Source organism: Oreochromis niloticus, linkage group LG7 (genome assembly GCF_001858045.2).
Source record: "Oreochromis niloticus isolate F11D_XX linkage group LG7, O_niloticus_UMD_NMBU, whole genome shotgun sequence".
Taxonomy (NCBI): domain Eukaryota; kingdom Metazoa; phylum Chordata; class Actinopteri; order Cichliformes; family Cichlidae; genus Oreochromis; species Oreochromis niloticus.
In genome coordinates this window covers 62,156,037-62,180,148 of record NC_031972.2, presented here as the reverse complement: position 1 = coordinate 62,180,148, position 24,112 = coordinate 62,156,037, and the positions used below count along the sequence as shown (strand labels likewise).

General features: G+C 42.1%; 2 protein-coding genes across 3 annotated transcripts; both read left to right on the top strand.

The window, feature by feature from the left end:
* The first annotated feature begins 555 nt into the window (after window positions 1-555).
* Window positions 556-16,593, top strand: LOC100712284 (probable polypeptide N-acetylgalactosaminyltransferase 8). The gene is made up of 11 exons (XM_003447102.5): window positions 556-652; window positions 1,062-1,410; window positions 1,582-1,748; window positions 2,049-2,235; window positions 10,260-10,457; window positions 10,595-10,709; window positions 10,888-11,073; window positions 11,285-11,422; window positions 11,543-11,635; window positions 15,365-15,535; window positions 15,604-16,593. The coding sequence occupies exons 1-11, from the start codon at window positions 595-597 to the stop codon at window positions 15,721-15,723; spliced, it is 1,782 nt and encodes a 593-aa protein (XP_003447150.3). The 5' UTR covers window positions 556-594; the 3' UTR covers window positions 15,724-16,593.
* A 334-nt stretch (window positions 16,594-16,927) lies between these two features.
* On the top strand, window positions 16,928-23,254 carry LOC100712550 (probable polypeptide N-acetylgalactosaminyltransferase 8). Of its 2 annotated transcripts, none has more exons than XM_019361926.1 (11): window positions 16,928-17,152; window positions 17,992-18,241; window positions 18,459-18,625; window positions 18,712-18,895; window positions 19,062-19,259; window positions 19,468-19,582; window positions 19,674-19,859; window positions 22,210-22,347; window positions 22,564-22,638; window positions 22,717-22,884; window positions 23,038-23,254. In XM_019361926.1, the coding sequence occupies exons 1-11, from the start codon at window positions 16,975-16,977 to the stop codon at window positions 23,170-23,172; spliced, it is 1,794 nt and encodes a 597-aa protein (XP_019217471.1). In that variant the 5' UTR covers window positions 16,928-16,974; the 3' UTR covers window positions 23,173-23,254. The 2 variants fall into 2 exon arrangements, with proteins under 2 accessions (XP_019217471.1, XP_013127970.1); XM_013272516.1 differs by having other exon boundaries at window positions 22,543-22,638.
* Window positions 23,255-24,112: the final 858 nt, after the last annotated feature.

Genomic DNA, 24,112 nt, shown 5'->3' with positions numbered 1-24,112 from the left:
ACATTTTCTACCTGTGAAGCATTTACATGATTCCAGGAGTTTAAACAGTTTAGGCTGAATGACATAATGGTAAACAAATAACTGAACATTTTGAAAAGAGATTTTAAAACACAGTATATATATTTTTTATCCATTACATGATGACTTTTTTATGAACAGTTTCAAGCTAATTTTAGGCATAGCTGTTCAGACATTTCAGTTTTGCTTTATTTTATGAGAAATTATGTGAGGGGTCACAGTCACATTTTTGTGCGAGTCTGGACGCACAGGGCCCACCCATGACGGCGACACTGCTTGTTGCAGGTGTCACCTGCTGTGGGAGGGGAGGGATGTTGACACCTCTGCTCAGCTAACGATTTTATGACAGTCACATCAGGAGTTACAGTGTCAGTTAGATAGGTCAGTAGATGAGCTTACTGTGTGTGTTTTTGTGTGTCCTCTGACGTGTTATTATCTGGCTAGGAAGTCAGTGTTATCAGAATGAGGGTAACATTGACAAAGCGACTATTGTTCTTAGTGGGCACTGTGGGGGTCATGCTGTACTTTGGCTTTCTGAAGAATGGACACCAACATAGAGGGGGGACTGATAAAGAGATGGACACACGGCATATGAGGAGGTCTTCTGATCTGGAGAACATGATCAGTAATCTCAGTAAGTTAAGTCAGGGGTGAATGTTCCTCTTTATTATTATTATTATTATTATTATTATTATTAGTCCTAGAAACCATAGGACTTTAAACCAAATAAAGAGAGATATGGTAATAAAATTAGGTAACATCTCAAATAATTTTAAGAGACAGTATTACTTGTACATGTATTAAAGCTATGATATTAAATTCTCAGAATAATTTATTAGTAAAAAGTAAAGAAAGAAAACATAGACAGTCATGAAGGACTTTGGTTATAACAAAAAAAGGCTTCTAAATTAACTCTTGCAGTTTGTTAATGACAGATGAAATCAAATTACAACACAGGTGTCTGTCCATCTTCAATAAATGTGTTTTATACTGTAATTTTAAGACTGTTGATGTCTCCAATTTGTTATCGTTTTCAACTGAAGACAATGCACTCAGACGTTTTGAGCAAAAGCAGGATGTCATGCAAAAAATGCTGGGGGAGCACAGAGGCGAGCAAAGAAAATCTGCAGAGGACCAACAGTCAGCAGTCCAAAAGCAGACATTGAAGAAGACGGAGGATGATGCAAATATCCAATCCCAAAATGAGGCAGCCCAAATGAAAAAGTCTGAACAACTGTTCCCTAACTCGGCCTTGTTCAATGAGTGGGGGGCAAATCTCTCTGAGGATGACCAAAGAGAGGCTCAGAGCCTGTATGAGAAGTATGGGTACAATGTTTTTCTGAGCGACCGCCTCCCTCTGGATCGACCTCTCCCAGATACCAGAGATCCTCGGTACAACTTTTATTTTCTGTCATTTTATCTTCTCATTCCATCTCATGTACATGCAAAGATTAAACAGACAGTTTCCAGACAATTAACTCCACCCAGTTCGTTTGTTGCTGGCATACTTTACATTTCTGATCAAATACTGTGGTATTTCATATCATTCTTTTTAATAAATAGGTGTTTGAAAAAGAGTTACCCCAAGGACCTGCCAAGTCTCAGTGTGGTGCTCATCTACCTGGATGAAGCCCTGTCTGTTCTCCAAAGAGCCCTGCGCAGCATCATCGACCGCACTCCGAAAAACCTGCTGAAGGAGATAATAATGGTGGATGACAATAGTTCTAATGGTAGGTTGGTTATAAAAAAAGAACACCTGTGACGAAAAAAGGTTGAATTATAGGGCATGCAGATTATTATAAGTCAATACAGGCTGTTAACATGTTGTTTTATGTGCACGACTCTCATTTTCCTTTCCTGTTCATATCTGCCAAATCAAACAAACCATCAAAAGCTGAGTGACGATCATCATGTCACGTTTGTGACTAATTTTCTTGTTTGGATGGCTTATATACATATCTGTGAAAACTGGTATCACTGCTTACCCACACTTTCTGCTGAGAAAACTATAACTATCTTTTTCAATTCAGAAAATCTGAAGGGTGACCTTGACATGTATGTGAAGTTGCTTGAGCAGAAAAACCCTAATCTCCGTATTGTGAGAGTGAGGCACAGCGAGCAGAGAGGTCTCGCTTATGCCAGAGCATCCGGGTGGAGGGCTGCTACTGCTGACGTGGTGGCCATCCTGGACGCACACATCGAAGTCCATGAGATGTGGTAGGAACATGGCAAAAATACATTTTTCATTTGCTAGTTTAGGTGTTATATTTTCTGTTATTAGAACAGTTTTTAAAAAAAACATTTTTATCATATATTACCACGTTGCAATATAGCACACATCTACATATAAAATGACACAAGTCATGTGTTTACCAAATACCAACAGCCACCAGTGATTTGAGGTTTGTGTCGCAGTTTCAGGACAAATTTGCTGAGTGTAATGAGTACAGTGTAGTATAGTATATACAGTGTTGGGAAGGTTACTTTTAAAATGTATTCCACTACAGATTACAGAATACATGCCCAAAAATGTATTTTGTAACATATTCTGTTAAGTTACTCAATAAGAGTAAAGTATTTTGAATACTTTGGATTACTTAATATATTGTCATGCTTTTTACAACTACACGAGTGTGCTGTTGCTGTGTGATTTATTACTATTACTTCGTATGCGAACCCAGGCTGGCCGCTCTCAGCCATGCGATATATGACTACATGCTCATTCAAATGAGCTAAACCTGCACCCGACCTTGTCTTTTTTTTTTTTTTTAACTGCAGTCATAACAAAACCAAACAAATTTTACAGCAGAAAGTCATAAATAGAAACTGTCATGCGCAAGGACGGACCCAGAAGCAGATGCAATGCACGAGAGGAAACAAGTTAGATATAAATTTATTTAAGGTCGGAATGCTGTGAATCACAGGGGCACAGAGTCATGTGGGGCAGGATGTCTTAACAGGAAGAGAGCAGAATTAGCGGAGAGCAGAGCATGCAGTGAGGTATGTAGAGTAACAGAAGTTGTCTTACTTGTGATGCGGAGAAGAAACGCAACAGGAGAAGTGGTGGGCTCCGTGGGGATCTGTGAATCGTAGAAAAAGAAGGGGAAGCTTTTGGAGGGAAGGAGGGCAGACTGGTGAGTTCAGCGGACTGGACTGCCTTGAACTGCGAAATATGGAAAGTGGGGTGAATGCAGAGAGGGGAAGGGAGCTGAAGTTTCAAAGCTGTGGGACTGACTACTGAGTTGACCACATATAACAGGGAGAGAGTTTGCGGTTGAGGGCCTTCAGAGGAATGTCCTTAGCTGCCAGCCATACCTCCTATCCAGGTGACTAATCAGGAGCTGGGGCATGATGCCGATGTTCGGCATACCTCTTATTCTGGCTGTTGTTCTAAGCAGAGCTTCTCTGGTTTGAATCCAGACCTGCCGGCAGTGCTCTAATTGCTGTTGTTCAGATGGCACGGCAAGTTCTAATTCTTTAGAGGGAAACAATGGTGGTTGGTATCCAAGAGAAGCTCCGAACGAGGACTGACCGGTAGCCAAGGAGGTTAGGGAGTTGTGTGCATATTCCATCCAAGGCAGCTGTAGTGGCCTGTTGGCAGGGTTCTGGGAGGTGACGTAGAATGGATTCGTCCTTGAGCTCCAGGTTCACCCTTTCCTTTTGTCTGTTGGGTTTGGGGTGGTATTAAAACCTCAAACACAGCTTGGCTCCTAGGTATGAACCTTAAGGTCTTTCCAAGTTTGCGAAATGAATTGAGGCCCCCTGTCAGAGATCAGCTCAACAGGGATACCATGGAGCTTAAAAAACACAATTCACCAGGATCTTGGCAGTTTCGGAGGCACACGGGAGTTTGTTGTGAGCAATGAAATAGGCTGCTTTGGAGAATCGATCAATAATGGAAAGGATGACGGTCTTACTGTTGGATGGAGGAAGGCCGGTGACAAAGTCCAGTGAGAAAACTGAGGAGAGAGAGCATCCAGTTTAGTATTTTTAGAACCAGGGCGATAGACCAAAGATCAGTGGCCAGTAATGTCCGTTTAGGCACTTAGCTGAGCAGAGGTAAACAAAGTTCTTTGATTGGTCCAGATGGTAAACGGGTGCTCGGGTCCCTGCAGCCAGTAATGCCATTCCTCGGGCACCAGTTTTATCACCAGCAGCTCCCGGTGACTGATGTCATAATTGCACTGCTCTGCAGAGTGCAGGGTTGGAGCTTACATTGCGGGCCCAAATGCTGGGAGAGGACCACCCCAACCCCTCGTCCGACACATCAACCTGCACCACAAAAAGCAAGCGAGTGTTTGGGTGTGTGAGTACTGGCGCAGAGGTAAACAGGGCCTTTAATTTGGAGAAAGCTGCATCCGCATCTGTGGACCAGACATATGGCACTTTGGGGGAAGTGAATCTAGTGAGAGGTGCTGCTACCTTACTGTAATCCCGGAAGAATTGATGGTAAAAGTTAGTTCTGTAAAAGTTCTGTTCATCTGGACCTAGCATTTTCAGTGGGAGAAACATTTCGTCACTCATCCAAGTGACTTCTTCAGTCTCAGCTGATTGCAGAGTTCCCAAATCTTATAAACAGTACATTTGCATAATGACTGAAACCAGCCCACTGAAGGAACAATGGGCTGGGACGTTGGTTCCTCAATCATTAATATGCAAGTTGTCATCAGCATTGATCAACAACCACTGATCAAAAGCGACTGATCAAAGCCCATTGATCACTGATAAAAGACCACTGATCAGTGGTACCATTCACAGAGAGTTGGGGAATGGCTGCAATCACAGCATTGTAAGATGGTGACAGATGGACCCTTAGGCCCCCTCCTCGATTCAGAGATGGTCTTTCCCTTTTCATGTAAATGGCCTCCTTGACTCCTCACTCAAACCAGCAATACTCCCTGTCCAGGATGTGTACATCCTCATCCTTGAAAGAGTGTCCACTGGCCTGTAGGTGTAAATAGACTGCAGGGTCCGCTTTGCTAGAGGTTGTTTGGTTTCCCCGATGTATAACTCCTGGCAATCCTCCTGGCACTTAACAGTGCACAATATATTACTCTGTTTGTGTCGGGGGGCCTGATCCTTGGGGTGGACCAGTTTTTGGTGCAGGGTGTTTTGGGGTTTATCCAAAACATGCTGGCAGAGCACAGCGAGCTGAAATCTCTGAAACCGACTGGCCTTCACTTCCTACGAGACAGAGAAGCTCTTCTACCCCGGTATACGGGAGGAAACAGGACTGGACAACAACAAACCTCCAAAACAACTGAATGTGAAACTGCAGAACAGATTTGCTCCACTATCAAAGGACCCTGGATCTATATCGGACAACCATCCATCTAAAAGTAGCGAAGTAAGGTCTGAAAATCTGTTGAAAAGTAAAAGGCCACCGGGAAAGCTAAAGGCTAGGCCTGAAACTCTGATTGTAGGTGACTCTGCCGTAAAGTATGTACAAAGGATGTGCGGTAAGAACACTAAAGTCCTCTGCTTTTCTAAGGATATAGTCAAGAACGTGAAGGAGAGAATTCTTCAAATTGCAAATGAATATCCAATTGCGACAAACATTATTCTGCATACAGGGTCAAACGATGTGTCCAAACAACAGTCGGAGGTTCTGAAACGGTTCTTTCCTGGATTATTAAATACTGTAAACTCTCTGAATGCAGCTGTATTCATCAGTGGACCTGTACCGCCTGTCAGAGGAGGAGACGAGAGATTCAGCAGGTTGTTTGCACTGAATAAATGGCTCATATCAGCATGTACTGACCACTCAGTGCATTTTATCAACAACTTTAATATTTTTTGGGAACGCAGGCATCTGTTTAAAGCAAATGGATTTAATTTTAACAAGTCTGGGGTGAAACTGTTCACCTCCAACTTGTTTTATTCCATACGTCATCCATCTGTGCTTGGTGCCAAGGCTGAGATAAACGAGGAGTTATCTCATAAAGAGGAACAAACAGTACACCAAGAACAGACAAAGCCCAGCAGCAACCTTGAGGAGGAGCTCCATCTGCCCCCACCCGGGAAGAGCCTCAGAAAGGAGAGACATCTGAGGCAAGAAGAGGGGTCCCTATTTGCCTCCAACTCTCTCAACAACACCAACGACCAGGACCAGGGACCACGACCTTCCCCAGTCCCCCAAACCCCTGACAGGCCATCACCCTCTTCCCCCTCTCTTTCTCCCTCCTCCCCACACCTGAAATTCACTGAGGAGATGATGGAGCGGGTCAATGCCGGGCTCAGATCTGCCCCCCGGCCCAATCCCTTTTGTCCCCATAAACCCCCACCAGAGCAGCCAAAGGTTCGCCATCGAGCCCCGCCCCCAACAGAGCAATCGAAGTCACACTGCCCAGCCTCGCCCCCCTTAGTTCCTCCTTACCACCTTCATGCTGTCTCCGCAGTCTGATGTGTGATGTGTGGAGGGTCCGGGCTGCGAGGATTATGGCAGTGGTGACTTTTCCCAGGAGAAGCTGGGACCCTGTTTAGAGGGTGACATGTGGAGACATGTGGCCTGGTCAAAACACAGAGAGCTGCACTCTAAGATCTTTAAATATAGTAAACATAGCTTGTGTGCCACAGACTGCTCCCAAACACGAGGGGGCAAATAATACCTCTAAAACACTTAAGTTGGCTTTATTAAATGTTAGATTTTTAGCTGGGAAAACATTTTTAATTAATGATTTAATCACTGAGCACAGCCTTGATTTTATGTTTCTAACTGAAACTTGGTTGGACCAAAGTAACAGTGGAGCTGTTCTCATCGAGTCGACCCCTCCTAACTACAGTTTTATCAGTGAGGCCAGGGTGAGCAGGAGAGGAGGAGGGGTTGCTGTCTTATTTAATGAATCATTTCAATGTAAGCAGCTATCTCCTGGAAGTTTTCAGTCTTTTGAATATGTGGCTTTACAGCTGAAGGCCCCATCCAAAGTTGTGTTTCCTAATGTTTACAGGCCTCCCAAATACTGCACAGACTTTTTTAATGACCTCAGTGAACTGCTGTCTGTGATCTGTGTTGATTTCGACTGTGTAATTATTGTTGGGGATTTTAACATCCATGTGGACAACCCTCAGGACAAAGGGACTAAAGACCTGAGTAACACTCTGGGCAACTTTGGGCTGACTCAGCATGTAACAGAGGCCACACATAATAGAGGACACACTCTTGACCTACCGATCTCCAAGGGCCTGAGCATTTCAAAGGTTACTGTGACTGATGTGGGCCTGTCTGATCATTACTGTGTTTTCTTTGAAAGTAAAATCTCAGCCCACACAAATATGTCAACAGCAGTGATCACAAAACGGTGTATAACTGAACACAGTAGTGAGATCTTTAACCAGGTCTTCCCATTAACACCTGACCTGTCCAGAGGTTCAGTCAATGAGCTCGTCACCAGCTTCAGTGCTAAAATGTTAAATGTAATGGACACTATTGCTCCCATTAAGGTGAAGGTTATCTCTGGAAGGACAAAGTCTCCATGGAGAAACTCCAGACTGGTGAAAAATAAAAAAAGAGAGTGTAGGAAAGCTGAGCGTAGATGGAGAAAAACAAACCTCCAGGTTCATTATGACATCTATAAAGAGAAACTTCACAATTATAACTTACAACTGAGGAGTGCAAGGAGGTCCTACTTCTCTGACATCATCACCAGAAACAGTCATAATGCTCGGGTCTTATTTCTACAGTTGACAGGCTAACAAACCCTCCTGTGTCTGTGGCAGCTGAACTTCATTCGGCCATGGCCTGCAATGACTTTGCCAAATTCTTCACAGAAAAAATCCAAAAGATTAGACAAGCAATCGGTACATCAACAGCAGATCCAGGATATGTACTGTGTCCACCAAAAAACTGTTTAAACACCATCAAACAGTTTCACCCTATTAACAGCAAAGACCTGGAGGACATCCTAGGTCAACTGAACCCGTCCTCCTTTAGATGTCCTGCCAACAAGTTTTTTCAAAAAGGTCTCAAAGACTTTGGAGTCAGACCTGTTACAGATCGTCAACTTTTCTTTAATATCAGGTGTGTTTCCAGAACCACTAAAAACTGCTGTAATTAAACCTATACTGAAAAAGGACAATCTTGACAAGACACAAATGAACAACTACAGGCCGATCTCAAATCTCCCATTTTTAAGTAAGATCATTGAAAAAGCAGTTTCTCAACAGCTCAATTACTTCTTAAAACAGAATAACTGCTATGATGCCTTCCAGTCAGGTTTTAGACAGAACCACAGCACTGAAACCGCTCTGACCAAAGTGTTTAATTACATATGCCTGAACACAGACAGTGGAAAAATGTCAGCCTTAGTTTTACTGGATCTCAGTGCAGCATTTGATACAGTTGACCACAACATATTACTCAAACGACTGGAGAAGTGGGCAGGTCTTTCAGGAACTGTACTAAACTGGTTCAAAACATACTTAGAAAACAGGAAATACTTTGTATCAATACGTAACTTCACATCTGAGCAGACAAGTATCACATGTGGAGTTCCCCAAGGTTCCATCTTGGGACCCCTTCTGTTTAACATTTACATGCTCCCACTGGCACAGATTATAAAGAACAACAAAATAAACTATCACAGCTATGCAGATGACACACAAATATATCATAATGTCACCAGGAGACCGAGGCCCTGTACAGGCTCTTGGTAAATGCATTGAGGAAATTAATGACTGGTTGTGCCACAATTTTCTCCAGCTAAACAAGAACAAAACTGAAGTCATAGTCTTTGGTGCCAAAGAAAAACGATTACAGGTCACCAGAGAACTTCAATCTATACACCTAAAAGCCACAAGCCAGGCGAGAAATTTGGGTGTAGTGCTGGATGCAGACCTAAACTTAGAAAAACACATTAAGACAATAACGAAATCAGCTTACTATCACCTCAAGAATATTTCAAGGATAAAAGATCTGATGTCTCAACAGGACCTGGAAAAACTAGTCCATGCATTCATCTTTAGCAGGCTTGATTACTGTAACAGCATCTTTACAGGTCTACCTAAAAAATCAGTCAGACAACTACAGCTCATTCAGAACTCTGCTGCTCGAGTCCTCACTAAGACCAAAAAAGTGGACCACATCAGTCCAGCTCTGAGGTCTTTACACTGGCTACCTGTCCGTCAGAGGATAGACTTTAAAGTTCTGATGCTGGTCTATAAAGCTCTGAATGGTTTAGGACCAAAATACATCAGTGACCTCCTGACCCAGTATGAACCTTCCAGATCCCTCAGGTCATCTGGATCCTGTTTTTTATCAGTTCCCAGAGTCAGAACCAGACATGGAGAAGCTGCATTCAGCTTTTATGCTCCATATATCTGGAACAAACTCCCAGAAAGCCTCAGATCAGCTGAAACACTAAGTTTATTTAAATTCAGGTTGAAGACTCACCTGTTCTCAGCTGCATTTTAATAAAACACCAAATCCACACTTTTAAGCTTGAATTTCAAAACTTAAATTTTAACTACTGATTTTATCTGGTGGTCTGATTTTATGTAATGTTTGTTTGTTTTTTTTTAAAATCAATTCTAATCATGCTTTTTATTTGTTTTTAATGTCTCTGTAAAGCACTTTGAATCACCTTGTTGTTGAATTCTGCTATATAAATAAACTTGCCTTGCCTTAAAAGCCACGGAGCCGCGGTGTTTCGAAAATGCATCTCAGCTGTTCTGATACTATTGACACATAAGGAATCACTACAGGTTTTTGCTTAGGCAGCGGTTGTCCTTCTCTCCTGGATCGGCTGGAGCTTTCTTTAGGCGCCTTCCCAGCTTTGACAAATGTCCAGCTGGGATAATCACGTTTACTCAGGGCCTTCTTGGTGTGATGTTCTTCTGCTTCCTTAGCCGCTGTGTCTGTGGGGATGGTGTTCGCTCTGTGTTGTAGCGTCTTGATGACACCCAGTTTGTGCTCCAGTGGATGATGAGAGTCAAACCTTGAATACTGATCTGTATGAGTAGGTTTACGGTCAAAGTGACCAAGTGTTCCAAGCTTTTGCATAATTTAAAAGGTGAACGTGGGTGTAGTATTTTAATTGTAAAAGACACCAAGTGCAGGTGACTGTGTGCTTCCATACTAGCTGTGACTTCCACTTAATACCAATATTTACCAGCTGCCATCCAGACATCACAATCAAGCATCATGATGTGATTGAAAAGTACTGAACAAGACATCTCACCAGCATTTGAGAAACTTTGTTGTGTGAAATTGTATAAACCATTTCTTTTTCCCCTCCTTCATACAGGGCTGAACCTCTGCTGACACAGATTAAAGCTGACAGAACTGTGGTGGTTTCCCCGGTGTTTGATAAAATCAGCTTTGATGATCTCAAGGTTACTAAATATTTTGCTTCTGCACACGCCTTCGACTGGGCTCTGTGGTGCATGTATGAGAGTTTTACACCCGAGTATTACAAACTTAATGACAGTTCACTGCCCGGCAAGTAAGTTCAAGTGAAATCAGCGTTTAGCCAATGCAACAGCCTTATTAACTTTATTGTTTTTTTAAATATAACTGGTTTATTAAATATTGTTATATCGGTATACAGCTGTAAAATGTAGTTCTCTTCTTTGACTTTAGGAGTCCATCTGTCATGGGGATCATGGTTGCTGATAGAAAGTTTCTGGGGGAAATTGGAGTCCTTGATGAAGGAATGAAAGTGTATGGTGGAGAAAATGTTGAGCTGGGAATTCGTGTGAGTAAAGACCACATAGTCATAAAGTTCTCTTTCATAGTAAAGTAACTAAAATTTATATATTTGCCATCTAATTTTTAAGAAAATTTGCGTATTGTGGACTATAGTTGTGTTATAGTTAAATTTTTTATCCTTGCAAAGTGATCAATTTTATAATTTTTACACTTTCTTCACGTAGGTATGGACATGTGGAGGCAGTGTTGAAGTTGTCCCATGTTCCAAGATCGCCCACATTGAGAGGGCCCACAAGCCCTACATGCCTGACCTGAGTCCTGTCATGAAGAGAAATGCCCTCAGAGTTGCAGAGATCTGGATGGATGAATACAAGCACAACGTTAACTTGGCTTGGAACATCCCATTTGAGGTGTTTTGAAGCACTGACATAAACAGCAAATGGCACTTTTTTAAGGGATATTTCATTCTTCTACTTAGATGACGCAAAAATTAACAACTTCATGAGGCTTTGAGTGCTCTTAGCTTTTTTGGCATTGACATTCAAGGGAAACCTCTCTTTAGATTCTTCCTTACTCACACAAAACTATAAGTTGATTAACACCTTATTTTACTTTTTGCAGAATCATGGAATTGACATAGGCAACATTTCAGAGAGGAAGAAACTCAGAGAAAGGCTGAACTGTAAACCTTTCAAATGGTACCTGGATAATGTGTATCCTAAGCTGGATCCCTGGGACGACCTACTCGCATATGGAGGAGTGAGTTTACTTTTCTCTGTTGCTTAGTATGTTTGGAACAGTCGAGTCATGCAAGATATGTGGGAATCTGTATGTTTCCATGATTTGCTTGAATCCCTCATAACATTCTTCTGATGACAGATGAAAAACCTTGATGCTGACATGTGCATAGACCAGGGTCCATTACCAGGTCACACACCTGTCGCCTACAACTGCTACTACTATGGACCTCAAGTGAGTGAAACACCTTGTAATTATGATGATAATCGTCATTATAAGGTAGTGCAGTCGTAACGTTAAAATCAAAACAAAAAACACCAAAAATGTAATCTGCTAACGCCTACTGTATTATATTTGATACAAATTTGGGAGGTTTTGAGACCCTCCCATCCCGCCTCCTCAAAAAACCTAAATAAATTGCACAATATATTTTTTAAGCAATAAAGTGAGAAAAGGAATTTTTACGTAGCAAATGTAATAAAAATGTAAATATCATATTCAACATAGGGTTTAATAAAAACTTCATTTTCAAAAAATGAAAAATGAAAAATAACCAATATAGAAATTATCTATTAGATCACATTAGTCTTGATACAGCCTCTGCCACCACATCAGATCAATTGCTCTGGGCTCCTTTGATCAGCTCCATCACCTAGTGGGGGTGGGGGGTCATAGTTTGGTCCCACCTTCACTGTTGTGATGGGTGTGGGGGTAGGGACAGGCTTAGGGCATCGGGGGGTTCCCCAGGAGCATCTTCCTTGGGGGCTCAACCCGGGGTAGCGGTCATGGCCAGTTAAGGGCTCTGTTGGCTCTTGGGTGACGGTTTCCTCGTGGCTGCGTGCAGCAGGGCTAGGGGAGGGTCTGTGCTGACGGACGTGGGTTACTGACCTGGTAGCCTGGCTGCCCCTGGGTGGGTCCGGGATGGGCGTGAGGTTCTGGGGGCACTCCATCTCTGGGCTGGGGCCCTGGCCAAGCCTCAGGGGCTTGGGTCCTGGTTGGTGTGTTGCCGGGGTTGTGGGCGGGTGGGTGTATGGGGGCCCGGTCCTGGCGCAGGGTGCCGCCGGTGCATCAAGCCACCTGGGGGGCTCTTCAACTGGTGGGGGAGGTTGTCACATCTTGCAGGAGTTTTCCTCTCTTCAGGAACTCTCTCTGCAGGAGGGGGAGATACAGGAGAGGTGGAGGAAGATCTCAGCCTGGGCGTCTATTGTCTTGTGTAGTCTGGAAGATGAGTGGATGATGGGGTGGGTGCAGTTTTCTCTGTGGTGGGGTCGGGTGGACTGTCCCGGGCTGTGTGGGGGCGGGCGGCGCTGCGGCGCTGCTGCACTGGGCCCCGGTCCGGATGGGCCTGGGCCCCCTTTCCCTGGCGGGTTGCAGAGTATGGGGGTGCCTACTGGGGTCAGCGGGGGAGCTGGCCCCAGGGAGGGGTCACTTGCCCCTCCCTCCCTTCCCTCCCCATCTCCAGCTGCCTCCCTCTTCCCGCTCCACCACAATCACCCACACATGCAGGGCCTTGGGGTAGGGGTTTGTCACCAGGGTGCAGAGGAGGCATCTCCCCCCTCTGTCCCCTCCTGGCTGCCTCTGCCTCAATTTTATCCCACAACTTAGACATTCACATTACTCACACTCTCATTACACATACATATAGGATCTTGGGGGTGGGCACACTACACAGAATCCAAATTACCATCAGGGTGTACACCTCACCCCTGGCGTCGCTGCCCACCTCTCAATTTTAAATACACGTAGACATTGAGGGCTAGCAGGAGGGGCTATGCGCCTACCTGCTGCTCTGGCAGGTAGCTCCATGCCCTCCTGGGTTTTAAATGCACCTTAGAACACACATACATCAACACTACATATGAGCAGGTGGAGGGAGGTTTGGAGTCTTCACACACCCCCGTTCTCTGCGGCCTGCTGGAGCGGGAGGAGGAGTTGGCCGTCCGACTGGGGTCTGGAATGTGGGGCCTCCCTGCTGCTACGGAGTCGGGGCGGTCTGCTTCTCCCCACCGCAGGGAAAAGGGTAACACCACCTGGGTCTGGGTGCAGTTTCCCCCTCCAGGGGCAAGGGTACTCAGACCCGGTTCTTAGAGTACGCTTGGGGAGTGTGATTGTGTGTACAGCGTCTCTTTATGTCTGTCTCCGCATTGGTTGAGTGTTGAGTAATTGCATATGAGAGCATGAGGGTGGGAATGGATGTTTGTATCTGTGTGTGCCTGTATGTCTGTGTCTATATGTCAGGTTGGGTATCAGACGCCACCTCTCTGGGGACATCTCAGGCCCTCCAAGGTTTGGAGGCCTATCTCCCCCCACCACTTCCCCTGCCGGTGGCAGACGCCCTCAGACATCGGTGCGTTGGTGGTTCTCTGTGTCCGGGGGTGGGCACCCAGGTACACACCGGCTCACTCCTTGGCGGCTACTTATCAGGGCCTGGAGCCTGGGGCTCGCTCGGGCCACTTCGGAAGCGGGGTGCCCTCGGCCTCTCGGCCCGGGGCTCGGTCACTCAGGCACAGCTGGCTGCCGGCGGAGCTCACGGGCACGTCACTGCAACCCCCCCCTGGTTTCTGCTCCGCGGCTGCTGAGTGACCCCTCATCTGGGACTCTCCTCAGCTCTTTCTGGGATAGTGGCGCGGCTGCCCCTCTGTTGGTCCTCCTTGGTCTCTTGTGTTCTGGGGGCCTCTGGATGTCTGGAGTCTTGATCTCCTCCATAACTGCGTCATGCCCTGGAGGACGGGGCTGTGGCCCCCCCACACCCTCTAACAGATAATTACATGAAGGAACCTTTTAAAAAAACACAAACGCGTCCATGCTCACAGGTGATCACACGCAAACTACACCCTTTATGGCTCTTACCTCAAAGCACACTGTGCGCTGTCGATCCAACGTGCTGCACAATAATGTTTAATATTTAGTATTTACTGTCATATTCCCATAGATCATTGTGATGTTGTTTATTACTCTCGTTTTCTTCTGCTTGCTTTCTTCTTTCTTTCTCAACAGGTGATCCAGGTGATCGATATATGTATTTTTTGTCTGCTTATTCTGTTGGTTTTTGGTTTTTTGCCCTTTTTCCCCGTCCCTCTTCCCCGCTGTTTTTCTTTCCCTCTTTCTTTCTCCCCTTTCTTTCCCCCAGTCAAGTCTGTCCCGTATTCAGCAAGTGAAAATAAAATAAACAATAAAAGGTGAATCAAATAGACCATTACGGCGAGGCTGGGATGGTCCATTTGGTAAAGTAAATCCGTTGGGCATCTTTCTTCGCCTTTAGACAATAATTCTGATGGCAAAAGAACCAAACGGGACAGGTTAAAAAAAGAAAAAAAAAAAATGAAAAATGTAAAATTGGCAACTATTTCATGGGTCATGCTTTACACTGTTAAATTTGAGCAATTTCACCTGTAAGCTTGTCTCTTCCAGTGCAGCTGGTATTGTTAGATTTTTAGTATTTTTTAGATTTTTAAATCATACCCAGGATGTCTCTTTCTAAACACAAGTATTTGCGCATCTCCATTTTCACCATGGACCTCAAAGGAAATATCAAATGTGTCAAATTGGCTTGACAGCGTCTAAGTGTGATAGTGGTGCATAAGCTCAGAAGTTGCCAATAATTGTGCAAGATATTTATTACAACATTCACATGGACTGTGCACCATGAATTCGTAATCCAACATGAGATTGATATCAACTTGTCTGGTGTCCCTCAGGTGTCTGAGGGACAACATTCAGCCCTTATACCCTCAGTTATGATAAATGTCATTATGTCCTGGGACACAGTGTATTGAAAACACAGGAATTCTGTGTACAGACAAAATCTTTTCCACACTGATAAAGATGCAGAATTATCAGAAAAACATCAGTTGAGCAGATGTTGACCATCATACGCTGTGATCTGTAACCCTGTTGTAATTTGATAGCCCTTTAAACATCATAATCTCATTTTGACCTTTGTCTCTCACTTTTTTTTTTAAGTTAACACACTATCGTGGAACGGGTGAGCTCTACATTGGTGGCATCAAGTCACATAAGTACAATGACAACCGATGTTTAGCTGACACAGGCACAGAAGAAACTGAGCCTGGCCTGTACAACTGTAAGGAGGCTATGCAGAAAGGCATGGGGATATACTGGGACTTCACTCAGGTAGTATAAAGTAAAGTGGTTTTTAAAAGCAAAATGACAGAATTTTTAACTCTGTTTTGCTTTTCCAGGAAAAAGAACTGAAGAACAGACAGACAAAGAGATGTCTGGAAATTATAAACCAGAAACTTGTACTACAGGAATGTACAGGTCAAAGATGGCAAATTCAACACATAATCAAACCCTTTTAAAGTGTGTTTGAGCTCTGCTCATAGGGCCGTGGATAAATTACACCTGGTTCCTCTACTGAGAACATTACATTTATTTTTGCCTCCAGCATTTTTAATGTGGCATTTTTTTTATAATAAAAAGTTATTTTGAAGAAATACCTTAAATATTAAAATTGCTTTTGTCTGCAATGGCACAACAAACTTTGAGGCTGTCAGAAAATATGAAATAGAATTACACAGTTGTGAAATCTTAGCAGGTGCCAAGTATATGTCTTTACTATGGTGACATGAGTTACACTGCATTTGCCTACAACACCATACCTCATGCAGCCACACGTGCACACCCTGTACAACAAATGCATTTTCCTTCACATATTCTATCCCAGTGCACATGAAAGTAAAATTCATGCTAGGAAATATGGGAATGTCTTTGTCACGCTTTTCTGTAAAAACATCTATTATGACAGTTAACAGATTATTGCTTGCTTGGTTTGTCCTGTGAAGAGGTTTAAGCTTTATAAGCCTGGGTTGATGCTCCTGAGGGAGAGTTCGAGATGGCACTGTAGGATTAAAGTGCTGGCTAGTAGACTAATAGCCATGGGCTTTACATGCTTTGAGTTTCCTTGGGTTGTAAGTTTGCTTTTCTATAGTTTTTTTCTTTTGTGGTTTATACCACCAATCTGCCTTGTTATCAGCATCTGTAAATAAATTGCACATTGGGTGAAGAGAATTCCTGCTTCCAAGTGTTCTTCCTCCGCTAAGGCCCTCTTAGAATAACCGTGTCACATTCATTTTTATTTTCACATACATTTTATTGCTTTACTATGTTTAGCTTTTGGTTGGTTGGTTACAGGAGGATAAAGAAGTGAGAAAAATAGAAATGGACCACAACAAGCATAACCTTATCTGTAATATTTAATGCTTCAAGGCTGTCATTTATCCTAAATGTACTAATATTTTAATACAAACACAGTGAATTTGTGTAAAACAAAGGAGGCTGAGTAAGTTTTGCAAGCACATGAAATTTACTGAGTGTACTTTGAAACCTTTATTGTTATCCTGATAACTGTTGTTGGTATCACCTCTGCACCTTTACGTCAGTAAAAGACTATTTAATAGCTGTCTGGTTTTTTTCTTTGAGAAATGTTTAATCTTTAAGATAAGACATGCTTTATTATACAGCTTGAGTTTTAAAGCCTGTTCAAACAGACCCAGAAGGCTGAAATGCTGCAGAGGACAGAATTACATTGTGATCCTCTGTGAGAAACCACAATGAAGTTAAACATACGAAAAGTTGGAATAATTGGATCATTTTTGTTGTCGCTTTACGTTTTCATCATCTACACAAATAGAAGTTGTAAACCCAGAAAATCTATTCCTGAGGGAGTAGCTGATCAAGAACTTGTAAGGAGAAAACTGGACAGGATTGAACAGACTCTAAACAAACTGAGTGAGTATCAGTTTCAAAGTTCACATTCTTACACGCTGACTTCTTTTCAACATTATTCATAAAGTTACCCTTCAGTGAAATAGCTTAACTTATTATTAGCTATCACATTGTAAAAATCCACCATTCACAAGAAAAGTATGTGTGCCAAAAGTAAATAGATGCTCCCAATCTCATGGCTCTCTTTTTATGAATAGTTGCTCTGTCAAGGCCAAATCATGGTGGTGCTGGTTGGTGTGGAGGATGTGATTCCAGTGTAGAGCAAAAGGCTATTCAGATTCTACGTTGCCACCACTGCTTCCATTACCTGAAAGCAGAACTGAATGAGACAGAGCAAGCCAAGACTGTCAACTATAAGCGTTGCAACCGATGAGAAATCTCCTTTCAATGCTTTTTCTTCAATGCTATTAGTGCATAAATAAAGAATTGTCCACTAAGGTTTGATGTGTATAGTTTTCTTAGTGAATGTTGCTATTAAACACAGCTTGGTCCATCTTATATGGCATTGCTCTTCAAGCATATTCACCCAGTTTTCATTTTTATAGACATTGCTTTACTGTGCTCATGTTTTGGTTGTTGTATTTAATCATAACAAGTATGGCCATGATGAAGGTGCAGTGTTGTTTTAATGGCAAACTCAGATAAATTGACTATTTTTTCTTTTTCAATGTTAGGAACCCAAAAGGGGAAAGATGCATGCTAGATTTGATCTGTGTGACAAGTTTTTGAAGAGCACTTGATAAGTGACATTATCCAAACAATTCTTTTAGCCAATTTCTTCTTCTTTTGCCCCAACAATGAATAACAGCTCTCATCCCTCTGTTTTTCAACCTCCACAAAAGCAAAGCTAACTGAGGTTTTAGGTCAAAAGAATTTCACAAATTCCATTTTTAAAAATGTGGACAAAGAAGAAGAGAAGGTCATTACGCCAAAGTTATACCCAAACTCCGTCCTGTTTACCAAGTGGGGCGATGGCCTGACAGAACAAGAACAGAAGGAAGCTGAAGGTCTGTTTCAGATTTATGGATACAATGCCTTCCTGAGTAACCAGCTGCCACTTGACAGGAAGCTTGAAGACACAAGAGATAGCAGGTACATTTTGCTAATGAGATGCGTGACGGTCAAGTTTTTTTATTTATTTATTTATTGCTGTAAATTTATTGCTGTAAAACAATGCTGTTGTCATCCTTTGAAGAACTTAAAACTATCTCACTACTCCCACGTAAACCTCAAAAAACGGGGCTGGGCTAATGGTCTGTTTGAGCTTACTAAAACATTAATCCAATACACACCATCTCACACCCTTTAGATGTCTGGCAAAGAAATACCCCAAAGATCTGCCGAGCATCGGCGTGATACTCATCTACATAAATGAGGCACTGTCTGTCATTAAGAGGGCAATACGAAGTATTATCACCCACACTCCAAAGCAGCTGCTGAAAGAAATCATTCTGGTGGATGACTACAGCAATTACAGTAAGCTTACAAAGATGGTCCTCTCGAATGTCACTCAGTATTTTGACCTACGTTAGCTTTGTCACAGATCTATATTTCAATTCCAGATGACCTTGGAAAACCCTTACAAGACTACATAGATCAAATTAACAAAGAGATGCCCGGACTCATGAAGAAAGTGAGACATAGGCAACAAATGGGCTTATCACGGTCCCGGATATCCGGTTGGGAGCATGCCACAGCTGACGTTGTGGCCATTTTAGATGCCCATATTGAAGCCACAGAAGGATGGTAAGTGCATGTTTTAACTTTAAGGCTTGTTTTTTGTTATTTCTTTTACTAGTGCTTCAAGTTTGGATAAAAATGGTCATTTTGGATGAAATCTTATTAACAGAAAAATGACATACTGGAAAGTTCTCTTGAGATCATTGGTGTTTTATTTGTTCCTCTTCTGCAGGGCAGAACCTTTGCTGGACAGGATTAAAGCTGACAAGACTGTTGTCGTGTCCCCTGTCTTTGATAAGGTCCATTTTGATGACCTACATGTGGAAAGATATATCCCATTTTCTCACGGCTTTGACTGGGCAATGTGGTGCACATACGAGCCCTTTAGCTCTGAGTGGGTAAAGAAGATGGATGAATCACAACCGGGGAAGTACGTGAAGCATGCAAGCAAAGAGGCGATAGAGACAGCGTCACAAAATTTATGCTGAAGAATCAGTGGAAAATCTATTGTTGTTCCACAGTGAAATATTGGTTTATGTCTGTTTTCTTAGTCTGTTCTCTTTGACATTGGATTGCAGACAATATAGGACAGCAGTTGTTGTAAAAAAAAAAGCCCTGATGTGTTGGTTTTTGCACAGGAGTCCCTCTCTTATGGGAATCTTTGCAGCAGACAGAGCTTTTCTTGGAGAAATTGGTGGGCTGGATGGTGGGATGATGGTTTACGGTGGGGAAAATGTTGAACTTGGAATTCGTGTAAGTTATTAGTAATATTATAGTCCACGCTTTTAAACTGTTTAAGGTTGAAGACTTGCAGATCACGGCCATCTGATCTGTGTCTACTCAGGTGTGGCTGTGCGGAGGAAGTATAGAGGTTGTGCCCTGCTCGAGGATAGCCCACATCGAGAGGGCCCATAAACCTTACGCACCTGATCTCAGCCCTGCCATGAGAAGAAATGCTCTGAGGGTGGCAGATATCTGGTTAGATGAATACAAGAAAAATGTATTTATCGCGTGGAACGTCCCACTGGAGGTTTGTATGATGATTTATAAGCAGAATCAGAATCAGAAAGACTTTATTTATCCCCAAGGGGCAATTAACATAAAACAGAGCAGCATGATGTTGAAGATAAGGACAGGGCATAAACAGGCAATAAGACTGAGATAATAAATACACAGAATATACACAGTTTTAAAAATTACACAGTTTTAAAGTTAAAGTGACTGAAAGGTGAATAAATAACTGTAAGTGAGTAAAAGTGAGTAAAGTGTCGACAGTATAAAAAGAGTGTAGTTTATGTTTATGGGTGTGAGAAATGGTCTTATCGGCTGGAGTTAAAAAGCAGAGTGGCTTTGGGGACAAAGGTGGCGCTCCTCCTCTCAGTCCTGCAGGAGATGCAGCGGAGGCGTCGCCCAGAGGGGAGCCATTGAAATGCGGGGTGCCTGAGTATATGTATTCTTCAGTGTTTTACTCATTAGATTATAAACAGAAAAACATGGGAAATCTGTCCTTCACATGAAGGACGCCGTAATATCTTGTATTCTTGAAACATTGTCTGTATACAATACTGCATATCATGTGTGCTAATGATCTAAAGGTGTTTTCACCTAATTCAACTTTTGTTTCTTCACACATTTATTTATTTAAATTGTACCTACTGCGCTCCTGCTTTTTTCTGTTATGCATTGGATACTCATCTTAAGTGTAACTAAATTTTGAAATAATTAGCTCAGTATGTGTAAATGCAACCCCTGTTAGCTTAATTTGCAATGTTTGCTTCTAATCTTGTGCTAAGATGATGTCAGTTTGGCACAGACTTCCGTACATGGTCACTGCAAACATGGTGAGGCGGGGTTTTCACGAACTCGGTTCTGTTAAGAAAAGGGCAGCCAATGAAAAGACAGTGGGCTTTCAGGGAGGGGAGTCTTATGGAGAATAAAACATATTACTTCAGACAAAAGATGAGGCTGTATAAAGTTATTAGGGGGGTCACCATATGGACACATAGTGTGTAAAAGCCGCCAACACTGCTGACTCAGAAACTGCAGAGTTCCAAACCTCATCTGGCATTAAGATCAGCACAAAAACAGTGTGGGGTCTGAGTGTATAGGTGGGGTCTCAAACTCGCGACCCGAGGGCCACGTGTGACCCAAGTCACCCCTACTTGTTCCCCGTATATTCACGTGAAGAAATATAATGCAATTTCACCCTTGAAGTTACTTTCTTGTTATGGAGGATATGTTTCTTGTTGAGTGTAATGTTAAAATAAGTTCTTTAAAAAGCAAAAAAAAAAAAAAGGATTTAATATGAAGGCAATATGAGCAGAGAGCACAAACATGCTGAGGAATTGGCTGTGTTAGTTCAGCGAGAGAGTCAAAAACTAATGTGTACACTCATGTCTGCATTTGCATTTGTTAAATAGAAACAGAATTATAGCTCAAGCGCTGCCACGTGTGTGGCCAAAAAGAGAAGACCAGTGTGTTTATTTGGTAGTTCAATGAAAGGCTTCAGTTAAGAGGGAGAAAAAAAAATGTGTTCACGTTTTCAGTTTTGTCTTGTTATACAATATTTGAAATAAAAACAAACAAAACACCACATTTTTGGAAATATTTGTGAGTGTTTTCTTGTTTGTTTGGGTTTTTTTGTACTACTTGAACACTAGAGTGGCCCTCACATGACATGACAGTGTCAGCAGTGGCCCACAGCTCATTTAAGTTTGAGAGCCCTGATATAGTAAGTTCAAAAAACAAAAACTAACCGCAAATCTTACAAGGCTACAAGGACATAGATATGGACCTGAACACAAGAATAGTAGGTACCCATTAAAGTTTATTTCTATTTGAACAAATCTGGATCATTAATTGAGTCCACACGGCTCAGTATGTATAGCCTATATTATAAACTACTTTATAATGCAAATTAGCTTACACTATCATTTACATGCATAAACTGAGGAATATCTTCCCTCAAAGACATTCCTCAGGCAAACCATTTTTTTTTTCAGGAAACATGCTTCCTTTTGGCAGTTGGCTGTTTCATCCCTAAATTTATCATTGTATTAAAATGTTTACCAGATCAGTCAGAGTCAGAGAGACTTATCCCGAAGGGGCAATTAAGATAGATACCTTGCTGACCGTCCATATATGAATCTATACAATATTTTGTTCTTATTCATTATTTTAGCCAAAGTAACAATTTTGTACAGACGAAAAAAATTTTTCCAAGGTAACAATGCCACATTCTAACCTCATACCTGACAATTTTTGACAAAAACTACAGTAAACACAGCCGTTTTAGTCTGCATTCATTTCATGACATTTCTTTCAGGAATAAGAATGTTACTGTGGAAATCATGCTTTCTGGTGTGACATTTGACACACAGGATCACGGAGTCGATATTGGTGATGTATCTCAGAGGAAGGAGCTCAGAGAAAAGCTTAAATGTAAACCTTTCAAATGGTACTTGGATAATGTCTACCCCAGTCTCTCAACATGGGATAACATGCTGGGTTATGGTGTGGTAAGTGGCTTTTTAATTTGCTTTTTGAGCACTTTATCACGGGGACAAAAATATCTATTAGAGCAAGTTCAAGATAAGATACTGAATAAAAAGTATTCGGTTGCAAAGCCCAGGAGATTTAAAATATTCTTTTGTAGAAACTCACAATAAGCATATGACTCAGTACAACACAAATAAACAACTTTGACACTCCAGTTGTGGAATGACCTTCTTAAGAGTGACTGTGTGGACCAAGGACCTGTTCCAGGAAATATCCCCATCCTGCATGGATGCCACTTCCAACAACCACAGGTAATGTAGAGAACCAAACTACCAGGAAAATAAATATAACCGAATATAATCTGAAATTATTACTTTTCCTTTTACCAGCACTGCTACTACAACACAGATGGTGAAATAATCATAGGGGGGATTACATCTCACAATTATAACAGTAATCGCTGCCTGGTTGATCCAGGCTCTGGAAGTTCTCCCACCCTGCAGGAGTGTTCACTGGCAAAGAAAAATGAACTGCACATGCACTGGGACTTCAAACAAGTAAGAAATGATGCCCCGGTATAGTGTCTTTTCAGATGCCACTGGTAGGAGTAAGTCAGAAATGTTCAGATACTGCTACTGTCATACTGTCAATGTTTTTTAGAAACACTTGCTGTGCACTGTTGCTTCATAATTTCTCTCAAACGTTGGCAGGGCCAAGCGATCATAAACAAAGCAACAAACAGATGCCTTGAAATCGCCCAAGGAGCAAACTTTTACTATGAGCTCATCATTCAGCAGTGCAGTGGACAGAGCTGGAGGATCGAGCATCTCGTCACAAGTTTTTAGTGCAGTCCTTAACATGAACGTCTGTTATATTCAGGTGTGCTCGAACTGAATCACATTTAAATAAAAAAAAAGGATCCAAAAATATTTAAGCTTGTTTTTGCATTGCTATCACTGACTACCACTGAAAATGTTTGCATTTCTACAGTATTCACTACAAATAAGTACACATTTTTCTACCTGTGAAGCATTTGCATATTTCCTAGAGCTTAAACACTTCAGGTTTTCTGACATAAAAATAAACAAATAATGTGCAAAATCCAAAAACTAAACATTTTAAAAGAGGTTTATATTATTCATGAGAATATAGTATAGTGTAACATTTGTTGTGATACAATAATTATGATATAGTGTTGCTCAAAATATTGAGATACACAGGTGTGCAGGTGCAAGCATTCATGTTCATTAGACTGGTGTGTCATCTCTTTTTACCCTTTGTATTGTGCAAATAGCCACAAGTAAAAATAGCTTCATTGCTCCGGATAAATGTAACACGACCTGTAGTCTTTGTCATTACAGAGATCCACAGATAATAACGTCTTCTAAGAATTATCTTTCGCAAGAACAGTTGCAGCAAGAAAAACAGGAATGCACGATGACTGCATGGCTTGGCCCTCGCCTGTGAGTGAATAAAAGCGTTCTTGGTCTACTTTATGTACACCTGATTGATCTACAGTGCGAAACTCCATTTATTCTACATAATGTTACAGATGCCACAACATCTTTTTCACCTGATGCCAAAATACTTTAATCCATTTAAGATTTAAGCTCCTTTTGTATCGTGTTTAGATTTTGATTTTTTTAAATCCCTTTTTATATTTTAAATTTAATTGAGCTCATTCTTTAGTCTACTTTTTCATTCTGAGATATTTCTAAGTTGTAGCACAGATGCATTAGAGGGGTGGCCGGGTTCATCCAGGGGTGTGGCAGGCTTATCATTGTC